The sequence below is a fragment of the Eretmochelys imbricata genome, chromosome 20 (genome assembly GCF_965152235.1).
Source record: "Eretmochelys imbricata isolate rEreImb1 chromosome 20, rEreImb1.hap1, whole genome shotgun sequence".
In the NCBI taxonomy this organism is placed as follows: Eukaryota; Metazoa; Chordata; order Testudines; family Cheloniidae; genus Eretmochelys; species Eretmochelys imbricata.
Genome location: NC_135591.1, coordinates 627,274 through 642,379, shown reverse-complemented (window position 1 = coordinate 642,379; position 15,106 = coordinate 627,274). Strand labels below are relative to the sequence as shown.

The window sequence follows — 15,106 nt, the reverse complement described above, 5'->3', positions numbered from 1 at the left end:
CCCAGGAAAAGGTTTATAACATTAATATCTGAAAACTTTCAATTACTTCACGCAAACTGTTCTATGCTGTAGAACCAATCAACCCAGGAAGCTACTAACAGCACTGTCAACCATGTAAAAATGCTTAAGGCTTTCATAAAAATACTATAATGTTAGGTCTGACTCCTGGAACTCAAGTTCAGAAGCAACATGAAGAGTGTCATATATCTCCCCCTTAATCATTTCTTTTCCAAGCTGAAAAATCCCAGTCTTATTAACTTCTCCTCACATGGAAGCCGTTCCATACCCCTTATAATTTTTGTTGCCCTTTTCTGAATCTTTTCCAATTTCATTATTTCTGTTTTGAGATGGGGCGACCACATCTGCACGCAGCATTCAAGATGTGGGCATACCATGGATTTATACAGAGGCAATATGATATTTTCTGTCCTATTATCTATCCCTTTCTTAACGATTCTCAACATTCTATTCGCTTTTTTGACTGCCTCTGCACATTGAGTGGATGTTTTCAGAGAACTATCCATGATGACTCCAATATCTCTTTCTTGAGTAGTAGTAACAGCTAATTTAGGGGATTATGGGATTATTGGATTGTGTTTTCCAATGTGCATTACTTTGCATTTATCAACATTGAATTTCATCTGCCATTTTGTTGCCCAGTCACCCGGTTTTGTGAGATTCCTTTGTAGCTCTTTGCAGTCTGCTTGGGACTTAACTATCTTGAGTAGTTTTTTATCATCTGCAAATTTTACCACCTCACTGTTTACCCCTTTTTCCAGATCATTTATGAATATGTTGAATAGTCCCAGTACAGACCCCTGGGAGACACCACTATTTACCTCTCTTCATTTTCAAAACTGACCATTTATTCCTACCCTTTGTTTCCTATCTTTTAACCAGTTACCGATCCATGAGAGGACCTTCCCTCTTATCCCATGACGGCTAACTTTGCTTAAGAGCCTTTGGTGACGGACCTTGTCAAAGGCTTTCTGAAAATCTAAGTACACTACATCTACTGGATCCCCCTATACCACATGCTTGTTGACCCCCTCAAATAATTCTAGGAGATTGGTGAGGCATGATTTCCCTTTACAAAAACCATGTTGATTCTTCCCCAACAAATTATGTTCATCTATATGTCTCATAATTTTGTTCTTTACTTTAGTTTCAACCAATTTACCTGGTACTGAAGTTAGGCTTACTGGCCTGTAATTGCCAGGATTGCTTCTAGAAACTTTTTTAAAAATGGCATTATATTAGATATCCTCCAGACAACTGGTACAGACAATGATTTAAGCATTAGGTTACATCCCACAGTTAGTAGTTCTGCAATTTCATATTTGAGTTCCTTCAGAACTCTTCTGTGAATACTATCTGGTCCTGGTGACTTATTACTGTTTAGTTTTGTCAATTTGTTCCAAAACCTCCTCTAATGGCACCTCAATCTGGGACAGTTCCTCAGATTTGTCACCTAAAAAGAATGGCTGAGGTCTGGGAAATCTCCCTCATATCCTCAGCTTTGAAGACCGAAGCAAAGAATTCATTTAGTTTTTCCACAATGGCCTTAATGTCCTTGAGTACTCCTTAAGCATCTTGATCGTCCAGTGGCCCCACTGGTTGTTTAGCAGGCTTCCTGCTTCTGATACCCTTCAAAAAATGTTTTGCTATTACTTTTAGTCTTTGGCTAGCAGTTCTTAAAAATTTTTTTGGCCTTCCCAATTATATTTTTACACTTCATTTCCCAGAGTTTATGCTCCTTTCTATTTTGCTCACTGGGATTTAATTTCCACTTTTTAAAGGTTGCCATTTTGCCTCTCACTGCTTCTTTTACTTTGTTGTTTAGCCATAGTAGCACTTTTTTGGTTCTCTAAGCTTATTTAAGTTGAGCCTCTATTACGGTGTCTTTAAAAAGTTTCCAAGCAGCTTGCAGGAATTTCACTTTTGGCACTGTACCTCTTAATTTCTGTTTAACTAATTTCCTCATTTTTGTGTAGTCCCCCTTTCTGAAATTAAATGCTACCTTGTTGGGCTGCTGTGGTGTTTTCCCTGCCACAGGGATGTTAAATTTAATTATATTATGGTCACTACTACCAAGCAATCCAGCTACATTCACCTCTTGGACCAGATGCTGTGCTCCACTTAGGACTAAATCAAGAATTGCCTCTCCTCTTGTGGGTTCCAGAACTAGCTACTCCAAGAAGCAGGCATTTAAGGTGTCAAGAAACTTTGGGCATGGCTACACTTGCATGCGTAGAGCGCTTTGACTTAAACCAGGCTTCGTAAAGCGCAGTAGGAAAAGCGCTGCAATCTATCCACACTGACAGCTACAAGCGCACTGGCGTGGCCACAGTAGCAGCTCTTGCAACGGCCACAGAGAGCAGTGCATTGTAGTAGCAATCCCAGCATGCAAGTGGCTGCAATGTGCTTTTCAAATGGGGGGGGGGGATGGAGTGTGACAGGGAGTGTGTTGTTTGTATGTAGGGGGAATGAGAGTGGGTTTTGGGGGGGGGCTGAGAGCATGTCAGCATGCTGTCTTGTAAGTTCAGACAGCAGCAGACCTCCGCTCCTCCCTGCCTCTCTCTCACACACACGGCAATCCACAGTAATGGTTGCTTTGTCTCAGAGCAGATAAGCAAGCCAGCTGTCAGAAATGGAGCTTTCAAAGGGCATATCCGCATTCCTACAGCGGAGTTCAAAACATAAGAAGAGTGGCCACTTGATTTAAGGGAATTATGGGATGTTTCTGGAGGCTCTTAAAAAGTGTTAATTTTCTCGCCGAGGTGGAGTACCAGGAGCACTCTAGCCGTGGAGTCAGAGCGCTCTACGTGCCTTGCCAGTGTGGACGGGTAGCAAGCTAGGGTGCCCGGGGCTGCTTTAATGCGCTCTAACTCACAAGTGTAGCTAAGCCCTTTATCTCTGCATCCCGTCCTGAGGTGACATGTACCTAATCAATACAGGGATAGTTGAAATCCCCCATTATTATTGAGTTTTTAATTTGCATAGCCTCTCTAATCTCCCTCAGTCACTATCACCATCCTGGTCAGGTGGTCGGTAATATATCCCTACTGCTATATTATTATTGGAGCATGGAATTACTATCCATAGAGATTCTATGCTACAATTAAGTTCACTGAAGATTTTTACTTCATTTGATCCTATGCTTTCTTTCACACATAGCAGTTTTGGAGGAAGCTTATACATTATTGCTAAGGCTGTCAGTCTGTCACGGAGGTCACGGATTCCGTGACTTTCTATGACCTCCGTGACTTCTGCAGTGGTTGGTGCTGGCTCAGGGGCTGCCCGAACCGGGCAGCCCCTGGCCAGCAGCAGCAGTTTGGGTGTGTGGGAGGGGGCTCATAGCTAGGGGCAGAAGGTGCCGGGGGGGGAATGCTTACCTCAGGGTGGGGGGATCCCCGGCTCCCACTGGCATGGCCCTGCAACTTCTAGGCAGCAGAGGGGGCAGGGGGCTCTGCGCCTGCAGGCCCCACCCCCACAGCTCCCATTGGCTGCGGTTCCCATCCAATGGGAGCTGCACAGCTGGTGCTAGTGCCTAGGAGCTGCAGGAACGTGGAGCCAGTTAGGAAGCTCCTGCCAGCCCTGCCAACCCTCCCCCAAAGCACCAGCGGTGGTCCCAGGCCGCGGGCCCAGGCCCCCCGCCGGTGGGGGTCCCAGGCCACACACTGCGGCCCAGCCACCTCCCCCAGCACCTGCAGTGCCGCCAGAATGGCTCCTTCAGGGCACCTGGGTATTTTTAATAAAAAACATGGGTATTTTTAATAAAAGTCATAGACAGGTCACAGGCTGTGACTAAACGTAGCCTTAGTTATCGCTACCAACCAGAGCACGAATATTACAATGCTGGCACAAGCTAGTGAGTTTTAGGAATAGGACACCAGAGGACAAGGGTGACCAACCCTCACTTAAAGAAACATGGTTACAGTGAGAATGGGAGAAGGAGCCCCACTTAAGAAAAAAGAAGGGAGGAGGGTTTTAAAAGAAATTTCAAATAATAAAAATTGACTGTGTGGAGTTTTGTATTTTGGTTGCTCAGAGTACTGTATTTATAATTAGAGTCAACTGAAGACAATGAACACATTTAAAGAAGCAGTAGCATATCATGGAAGAAATAGGCAAGAATATTTGTACAGACTACTCAAATGGACTTAACAGTATTTATTTTATATGAGGTTATCATCTGTAATTTTCTTTTTATTCCATTTGTAGCCTTTTCCAGTTGCCAAGTGTCAATTTTTAATCTGATGATCCCAATTAAACACAAGCAAACAAAGCTCCTTTATTTGTACTTATCTCTGTACCAGCAACATAAGGTCAGCAGGAACGTGTGTAACTCTGAGGAAAGTACTTTTTAGTTAGCTGTCGCAGCAAAGAGGGGTTTGCTATCAACATTTAGAGAAAGTTGCTCATGTTTCTTTTGTCTCTAGAAGGCCATGAAGTTCACCAAAATGCTTTGTGAAGATAGCTAAATTCTCCATTACGCAAACCTACTGTGTTTGTTAAAAGCAGATGGGGAAATTGAGGCACAAACCAATTAAATGACTTGTTCAAAATCAGTGAGTGAGCAAGCAGATCCGGGTCCCTTAGGGCAGAACTAGGTCTTATGTTATATTCTGTGCAGCATAGATATACTGTTGGCACTCAACAAAGAAGAACCACCACTCATGTCTGCTGACTTGACCCACATCTTAACCCCTGGATTGTTTTGGTTCATTTCTAACTTGGATGTTAAAGTACATGGGATGATGAACTGTAAGCAGTGCTTTTCTTCAAAAAAGACAATAACCAGAGGTTCTTTCTGTCCATCTGTAGTGCAATTTAAAGATCTCACTGCAATCTGTGAAGATTCGATAATAAACTTAGTAATTTGGCCAGTATTCCCCCAAATCTAGTCTCTGTCATACCTATCTATTGCCACTGCACTATTTTTATTCTTATTAATTAAAAAACTTCAGGACACCTCAAATATGGGGCTCCTATATCTATCTATCTATATTATATAATTATAAAACACAGCCACATGTCAGGATATATATTTTGCTAACTAGGAATATAACTATGTAACAAATAATTACATATACACTAATTGTCAAAACATCAAAAGCAACTAGTTCACACTTTATTTTCGTTAATCAATTTGAAGCTTTATAAATTATAAGGAGCACACAAAAGTATCTGAGAAGTCCAACATTTTTATAAAAATAAATAAATAAATAAATAGTAGCCTGTGGACAGAGATCTTATATACGTAAAGTTTCAGCTCCAATCAAATCTTTATATATAAATTATAACACCCTAAGATAGGGTTTTAAAATGCAATCTTAACTCTAAGGGCACCTCTGAGCAATATAAAACATGAAATATCTAAACAGTGATTAAATAAAAATGATGTACCTAAAAATAAAAATTTTTCGGGCTTGGATTTACAAATTGGCTTCCTAGATGTCATCCCTACATTAGAAAAATTCACAGACACTTTACTAATGGTGCCAGCGAGGCTGCACTGTGGTAGGTTCAGATCAATCAGATAAGACTTTACAAGTCTTTTCATGTATGTTAAAAAAAAACCTACTGTTTTTTTTTTTACCTGCACTGTTTGCACCTGGGGTGAGTGGATTACAGAGGACTGAGCTGTCTGAATGACTCCCTGGACCTGTACTTGCTCTCCAGGAAGCTGTACAACTGGCAACGGAGTAGGACCTCTTAGAGACATCTAAAACAAATATAAAGTTTATTAACAAAATTAGATGTATGCTTTGTACCATGTAGTTAGAAAATGCAGATAAGCCTATGACAATTAGTGGGGAATGGGCATTAACAGAGGCTTGTTTTAAGTTGAGACATAAAATAAGTCTTTAAAAATTAAATCTGTTTTTCTGATACACTGCTGCATATGAAAAAGTCTAAACCAGTCACTGACTTGCCTTCGGTTAGAGAGAAAGCCAAATGCTTTAGCAATATGTGTAACAAAATGTTATGCCTCACGTAGTAAAGCAGACTTTTCCAAATTAACACTGAGCCCTCTACTGAGAATGATTTTCTTATATATGTATAGCTCCATAATATGTGCATGGCACTTTACAGATAACGACAAAGCCCTATTATTTAAGCTTTAATTCCATCGTAATGGGTGTATTAAATTAGACAAATAGAAGACAGATTGTATAAAATGCTGGGCACCCTCAATTCCTACTTAAATCCACGGATGTTCAGAAAAATCAGCACTTCACAAGAACAGACCTTAAATTAGATTAAATTAACAAGAGGGGTGAGATAAAAGTTGAGCAGAGGGTCAGAATGGACCAGAACAACAACAATAAGATAATGCAATAGCATGGGTGAATTAATGTGTGCATTTCGAGGGTTTTTTTCTTGTAAACAGGGGAGGGCTATGGCTCAATGGCCTTCTACTAGAAGTGTATTTTGAAGGAGGTAAATATGGAGGCGTGCTGGACCAATTCAGGGAGGGATTCAACACATAGTGGGACAGTTACACAGGCACCTCAGGGTGAGCAAAAAGAAACAACAGCAGAGGAGCCAAATTTTACAGGGCCTGGAAAGCAAGGAGGAGATAGAATTCAATGCAGAAGGCAAAAGAAAGGAGGATCTGAGCATGGTCAGGCAAAGTAGATTATTTTTGCAGCTGAATTATGGTCTGGAGACAAGTGAGAAGTCAGAGAAAGGAGTGTTGTTGTATCAAGATGCGAGACTAACAAGGCATGGCTAGGATTTTACTGATGAGCATGAAGAAGTGATGGATTCTGGAGAGAGTGTACTGGAAAATCTGGCAGGATTAAGTAACATCAGTAACATGGAGGGGAGAGAGAGAGGACTTGAAAATTACACCAACAATGTATACATGTGGGACAGGGAGGGTGTCAGAGAAGTTGTTGAAACTGGCTTCCACTAACAATCGCTGTCACTCTGATAAATTCCAGGAAAACAAAACAGTGCTGCTCAATTTGCGGTCTGGTGAACTATACAGAACTCTGTAGCTAGAATTTAAAGATACCATGGAGGAAACAAACAAGCACTCATTCTTTATGGCAATTTGATTGCATTATTCAGCATATATTTTAGAGTTTTATAGAATAAGGTTTCTGACCTTTGTCAATATAAGACTTAAGACATCTGGTCTTCAATATTTATTATTAAAATCTCAGTTATCGCTTTATCTTAAATCTAAGATGAATAAGCAGAACCTAATTTCTATTAATGTGATCTCCGTATACAACAATTTTAACATTCTGATAAGTTTATACTCATGACTTTGAACTCAAATGAGCCTTTGCACTTTTAAATTTACTAAAGCTGTACAAATAAGTGCAAAGTTAAATCACCAGTTTCCTCCCCTAAATTCTGCACTACTTCTCTTAATCTGGAATAGAAGATATTTATTTTAGAAAAGATGAATTATTAAAACCTATATATACAAAAATATTAATAAAAGTCGAATAGCTAAGTTCTTACATAATCAAAACTTACTTTGGTGTCACAAAACAAACTAACTTTTTTGGCAACCCCATGCCAAATGAAAACAAATATTTTGTAGAATTAGACTGTAATCAAACAACAGGATGTTTGTTCACCTTCACTATCCAGTTATTGCTTCAAGCAATTATGACTAAACTGTAGCTAAATTTTACATTAAAAACTGAACTCCCTACATGGGGCAAACTCTGGATCATCTACCAAAGTATTATTTTGCACAGCTCAGAAAAGGGACAGAAGGACAGTGAGAGCAGACATTCTCTAGGAAAACTCATTTTGCAGATTCAACAATCTTAAAGTGGCTGCATCCTGAACGATTCACTTTTGAACTTGAAAAATGTGGTTCCCTCATTAAATGTTTTTCATCAAAAACAAAGATAAACATTTCCAAAGCATCAGTATGGTTTTTTTTCCCAAATTAAGTGTTCTTTAGCAGAGTTCACTGGAGCTTGTTCACAGAAAAATCTCCAACGTACGTTTTATTTTGTAAAATTAACTCATTTACTCAATTCCAAATGGCTTAAAAGAAAGTGTTTCAGAGATGCTGAGCATCAACGACTCCTGTCAAAGAGAGCTGCAAGTGCTCAGCTACTCCCATTTGTCAGGCTGAGTGAATATTGCAAAGGATCTAAAATTTAACAAGAATGAGAGCCAAATGTGCTGCACTGTACTAATATCAGATACATTTAGATATTTTGAATCCAAGCCAAGAAATTAATTTTGTGGGGTCAATTAAAAAACAAACTGTACACTTCTGCCACCCTATTTCCTGGTTCTTATTCTCCCTGAATGTTTGATAAAACTGTAGAATAGAGTTTGAACACAAAAAAATTCTCTTAACTAGTTCAAAAAGTTTACCTGTTGAGCAATGTGAGAGAGATGAGCTGCCTGTAGTGGTGTACCTTGTATGGACGCTGTTTGTGGCGGCGTGGCTGCACTGTTACCGGTATTCTTGTGCACCTCTTCCATAATCAACTACAAGAAAAACAGGGGGTTAATTCAATTAACAATGCTTTTCAAAATCGTAGGATGGGGTTTTCAAAGGACGATAGATGCCCAACTTCCATCAACTTTCAACAGGCTTTGGGTGCCTAACTTCTTTATGCCTATATGAAAATCCCAGACATAATTAACATTAGTACTGTGCACTTCTACACCACTTTTCATCAGAGGATAGCAAAGCACTCAAACGTTCTTTAATCAGATTCACGATCTGCCTTTGACATAGTTAAGTGTTACTATCCCCTTTTTAGAAATGGGGCACTGAAGCACAACACATTAGCAACTTGCCCAAACCCAGAGAGCGAATCAGTGTGAAAGCCAAGAAGACCACTCCAAAGTCCTGTCCCTGAGTGCTGTCCAAGAGCCCACTAAATCCTCAATCACACACTCTGAAATGGGTTCACTCTGTCAACTTTAGGAGTTCAACTATTTTCAGCACTGGTTCAGATGCACCCGTTGTCGGTAAGGGTTACATTTGCCTATAAAATTTCTACACTAAAGTTATCACCCCTACGCATGTGTATTAGTGTACTAAAAGAACAGGGTGCTCTAAATAGTTAACTTGTTTGCATCTCTAGATTAGTAATTGACAGATATCAGATTCTAAAAATCTGTTTATCCAAGACACCAGCCATAATTACCATAAAACAGTTAAAATTAAATAATTTGAATTTAAAATCCAGCTGTTCCCTAAGTGTAAACAGCATAGCTAGTATTTAGACATTAAACATAAGCAGATCCAAGATGTCATTATTTTAAGACCCTATAAAATTAACCAGACCCTTTCATTATAAAGTCAAGGTAACTTTTCTCAGATTTTCACTTTTTACATTTAATTATCTGACATCATTTTAAGGTTAAAACCATAAATCAGGAGATTTAGTGTAATGTAAAATGTAGACACATTTAGGGTGAGGGGGTGGACTGGAATGAGACATTAAAAGATCTGTAAGTGCTAAATATTTTGTCACACAAGGGTTGAAACAGTTGCAAGGACAGTTGCTATGAGACTGGAAACTACATTTCTCTCTGTGGAAATGTGAGTCATTGATTTTTCCCTACTGCGATCAACCACAGCTCTTGCAGCTTGACATATACTCATAGGGCAAGAAGTCAATTTACATGAAGACTCAGGGCCTGATCTTGCCATCCTTACTTATGTGAGGAGTCACTCTGAAGTCAAGAAGACTCCTCCTCAAGGAGGTTGCAAAATATGGTCTTGTAGTGAGAAAACTGGGAAGATTAATGATATAGTGAGATTGGAAGCTGTACCCCTCAAAATAAGGTATTAGGATTCTTTAAAATTTGTTATAGTATACAAGCAAAATAGAGGTTTCACTTTAGAATAATGGGACTGAGAGAGCTGTACATTGCTTCCGATACATCCACTTTTTTTTAAACCCCCACCTAAACCCCCTATAGCATTGGCTAAGATCACCATGGTGCTGATGCTCCTACACAGTAGTTTTCCCCATAGCACCAGCAGCAGTGAGAGTCAGATGAGGAGCCAGATTGACATGCTACTCGATTTCACACTACCCTGCTTGCAAAAAACAAACAAAAACAGCTACTGTGCAGGAGGAAAGGCAGGGTTTTAATCCCAGTGATTTTTCTTTCCTCGGCAGCTGTTGCTTTGCAGTACATGAAAATTTAAAAGAAAGATTTTTAAAACGAGACAAAATTGGTAACGGAAGTAATTTAAATAACATTTACTTACAACGGTAAAGAACAACATTACTGAAAAACGCAGTATGCAAGTTTGTTTATTAGAGTCACACAATGCACACAAAAGAAAGCAAGGTACAGCTGGTGAAAATCAACTACATTCTTACAAAGGAAAAATGTATATTATGTATTTTTGCCAACTCAGATATGACAAATATCACTGGTGAACAGGACACTGTCTAATTTACTCAACTGCAAAAAATAAAATAAAGGAGTTTCTGATAGGACACCAGTCTCCAAGTACTCAGCAGTTCCTGTAGTTTTCAACCACATTTTTTTATTTTTAAAAATGTTTCTCTCTCCTGTTGCTGCATGAGAGTCACAATAAGAACAGGAGAAACTGACTGTAATTAAAAAATGAAACGGATTAAACAGAAAATCACTCTCGAATGCACAAAGTAAATAAAGAGATGTGAAGCACTTATGTCATCCAATGAATCAGTAAGGAAGTACATGCTATCCAGCATGGCACAATTAAGTGTGCAAAAATTTTACAAGCATCTATTTTTCAAAAGTAACCTACTTAGCTGAAAAAGTATGTATTGTCTATGGGAGGCATGCTAATGTTTTACACAGAGTGATTTCTATCTATTCAGCTTTCAGGAAGACGCTATCAGAGGTGAGAAAGTTCAAGTTAATCTTGGATGACACAACTTCTCAGCCAAAGAGAGATCAAAAAGAAAAGGAGTACTTGCGGCACCTTAGAGACTAACCAATTTATTTGAGCATAAGCTTTCGTGAGCTACAGCTCACTTACTAACACGGCTGCTACTCTGAAAAGAGAGATCAGTGTACCGAAACGGAAAATTTGTAAGTACTTCAGTTTTTAACAGCACTGCGCTGACCACTTGCAACAACAACAAAACATACGTTTAGCTGAAGCCAAAGTACATACTTTTGGGATGAAGAAAAATTTTATATGGCACAGGGAGAGCTGAAAATAGGCAGTTCAGAGTCATTACAGAGTTCCCATTAGCCAGAGGACGTGGGTCTCCCAATACTCCAAATTATTTATTATTTCTATAGCACTGTAGGCGGGAATGGTGTTTTACAGAAAAATTAAAAACCACACATACCAGCCTGAAGGACCTTTACAGTCTAAATGTAAGGACTCAGTATTCTAAGCACTGTGCTGAATAGATTTGCTTTGAAAGGACAGTCTTCGCCAAACTGTTAGAAATCAGTTTAAATCTTCACATAGGCCAGTCATATCACTTAAAAAAAAACTATTCTGCTCTCAAACAGTGTTTCATTTTCAGCATAGATGATGCTTTACAGCTGACTATAGGCAGGTTCAATTTATTATCCTGAGCCTGAGGATCACTAAAAATCATTCCATTCAACTAACCAGATTCCTCAGTTTGAATTACCATACAGCAAAATCTGAAATTGCCTTCAAATTTTGAGTTGTACTAAGGAGACTAACACATGAGTTAAAAAATAAACTAGAATATGGACCTTACAGAAAAATTATCTCTAGTCTCAAATTTAAAAAGCTATCCTATTTATTGAATGTTAAAATACTAAGTTGTTGCACATGTACAGTTAAGATACTATGCACATACAGTAGCTATTTTCCTAGTATGTTTATTTTGCTATTAATTGACAGATAACATATAATTTCTGACAGAAAAGTAGAAAAGATACCTCTGTGAAAAGATGTTTTGTATATTAATTAGCTGTAATTAATCAGATGGATTCTACTGATTGCCTTCCACTTAATTGCCTTCTGTGACGAGATAACTGGTTCTGTGGATGAAAGGAAAACAGTGGACGTGTTGTTCCTTGACTTTAGCAAAGCTTTTGACACGGTCTCCCACTGTATTCTTGCCAGCAAGTTAAAGAAGTATGGGCTGGATGAATGGACTATAAGGTGGATAGGAAGCTGGCTAGATTGTCGGACTCAACGGGTAGTGATCAATGGCTCCATATCTAGTTAGCAGCCCGTATCAAGCGGAGTGCTCCAAGACTGGTCCTGGGACCAGTTTTGTTCAATATCTTCATTAACGGTCTGAAGGATGGCCTGGACTGCACCCTCAGCAAGTTTGCAGATGACACTAAACTGGGAGGAGAGGTAGATACGCTGGAGTGTAGGGATAGGATACAGAGGGATCTAGACAAATTAGAGGACTGGGCCAAAAGAAATCTGATGAGGTTCAACAAGGACAAGTGCAGAGTCCTGCACTTAGGATGGAAGAATCCCATGCACTGCTACAGACTAGGGACCGAGTGGCTCGGCAGCAGTTCTGCAGAAAAGGATCAAGGGGTTACAGTGGACGAGAAGCTGGATATGAGTCAACAGCGTGCCCTTGTTGCCAAGAAGGCCAATGGCATTTTGGGATGTATAAGTAGGGGCATTGCCAGCAGATTGAGGGACGTGATCGTTCCCCTCTATTCGACACTGGTGAGGCCTCATCTGGAGTACTGTGTCCAGTTTTGGGCCCCATACTACAAGAAGGATGTGGAAAAATTGGAGAGAGTCCAGCAGAGGGCAACAAAAATGATTAGGGGACTGGAACACATGACTTATGAGGAGAGGCTGAGGGAACTGGGGATGTTTAGTCTACGGAAGAGAAGAATGAGGGGGGATTTGATAGCTGCTTTCAACTACCTGAAAGGGGGTTCCAAAGAGGATGGCTCTAGACTGTTCTCAGTGGTAGCAGATGACAGAACAAGGAGTAACGGTCTCACGTTGCAGTGGGGGAGATTTAGGTTGCATATTAGGAAAAACTTTTTCACTAGGAGGGTGGTGAAGCACTGGAATGCGTTACCTAGGGAGGTGGTGGAATCTCCTTCCTTAGATATTTTTAAGGTCAGGCTTGACAAAGCTCTGGCTGGGATGCTTTAATTGGGGATCGGTCCTGCTTTGAGCAGGGGGTTGGGACTAGATGACCTCCTGGGGTCCCTTCCAACCCTGATATTCTGTGATTCTATGATACTGACATCAAATCACAAGTCACAGGGACAGCAACTTAGCATGACATCAATTCAAATTTTTGTTCTGTTTTGAGTGCATCTCCAACACAAGAACCAACCTTTCTGCAGTGAGAAAAACTCTCAGAGCTCAATCCTGAAAGAAGAAAGTTAAGGTTGCTCAGCAGCTCTCTAGTGCTCAACACTTTGAATAATTGGGTCCTTAGCAGGCATAGTCAAAAATCAGCCAAGAAATTAAACGCTCAAAAAAACCTCTCCCAAAGCTTGACAACTCCAGTAAACTATGCTATTACTCTGAAAACATTTTATTCTACCTGAAAACAAAGTCCACAGAACCACTAGAGAAAATTAAAGCCTTTTTAAAATAAATCTCATTATGCTAATGTACTAATATCAGGCACCAAACTTTTCTTTAGAGACCTACTTGTTATTAATTCAGAGAAATCTATAATATGAAGTATGCTATTTACTGTTGCTAAGAAAGAGTTTAGCAATCCATCAACTAGTCAGAATAATTTGTCTAAGGCAGAGAAACTGCTTTCCTAGTTATAGTCTTTTTAAACGATCAATTACACAAAAGACATTGACCAGGAAAACAGATTAGTAGATTGTACTGCAAGAAGAGACCTTTATGATCCTCATCTGACATCCTGTATAACATGGGCCACATAGTTTCACTGAGTGATTCTGGATCATAACTTCTACGACCTCATAGTTCATGGGTAAGTGGCAACAAATCTGACAAACCAAGAGCAGCAGCATCAGGGTCAATGTATCCAAAAAGTTTAATCTTTTTGGTAAGGTGATTGGGAAGTCTAGTTAGAAACGTGACATGAGAATGTTAATATATCTTTCAGCAATACCGAAAAGGCCTTTGCACTGCAGCTAGATGACAACTGGGGCAGATGAATAGATAGATTTCCAAATATTTGCTTACACTCTTAACCCCACAAATCAAAAGATAAAGCATGCCCATTAAAGTGTACATTCTATGTATATTCTAAAGTTAATGTATACATTTTGATATATGCATTTATATATTGAAATTTATTTTACATGATGTGTGTGTGTGTGGCGGGGGTTAAAACAAAAGTAAGGTTAGTCTTGTGATTAAGGCAATGGACTGGAACTCAGGAGACCTGAGTTCAATTTCCACTATGTCGCAGACTTTCTGTGTGCCTTGGGCAAGTTACTTCGCCTGTCGCAACTCCCCATCTGTAGAACAGGGATAAATACTACTTCCTTTCTTCTACCTTTTGTCTGTCCCATCTGTTTATACTGTAACTTCTTTGGGGAAGGGACTCTCTCCTAACACACGTTTGTAAAGTGCCTGTAACAAGTGTCAAACGAGGCATAAAACATTACTTTTATAGGTGGTAAAGAACCAGAAAAAAAGCTTTGTTTTGCTTTTCTGCTCTTTTAAAATGTAAGGCGCATGCAAAGTCACTCTACATAAGCGATTCAAGTAAATTGCAGTATATGAACTACAAATAAATAAGGTACTTTATGCAGCTTTAACTTTTACAAAATTAAATTGAAGATATGTAAAGGAAGTTTTAGAGAAACAGATTCCTGAATTCCCAGCTGTAAGCTTGACAGACAACTTTTTCATAAGCAAGGGCAGTTAATCAAAGTCTCATCTTTTTTTGAATATTAGGTGCTTCTAGAAAGCAGGCATCCAACAGACAGTGACAGGTACTTGAACCCAAAAGAAGGCTGATCTACAGTTTCCTTGAAATCAGTAAAAGATAGATGGGCTATGACAGGATATCCTTGCAAATGCAAGCCAGGAAGTAGGAGAGGAGTGTTCAATTAATTATTATTTATTTGTATTACAGTAGTGCCAAGGGGTATCAGGTATGGTTCACTGATATATTGTGCTAGGTGCTGTATAAACACACAGCAGAGACAGTCTCTGCCCCAAGGAGCTTACAGATCT

General features: G+C 39.4%; 1 protein-coding gene across 1 annotated transcript in view; it reads right to left on the bottom strand.

The window, feature by feature from the left end:
- Nucleotides 1-15,106, bottom strand: part of ATF1 (activating transcription factor 1) — a 31,890-nt gene that overhangs the window by 11,519 nt on the left and 5,265 nt on the right. Inside the window, exons 2-3 of the mRNA XM_077838816.1 lie at nt 8,365-8,481; nt 5,603-5,728 (exon numbers count right to left, since the gene is read on the bottom strand). Coding sequence (XP_077694942.1) covers nt 5,603-5,728; nt 8,365-8,475 — 237 coding nt within the window. The 5' untranslated portion in view covers nt 8,476-8,481. The remainder of the gene's footprint in view (nt 1-5,602; nt 5,729-8,364; nt 8,482-15,106) is intronic.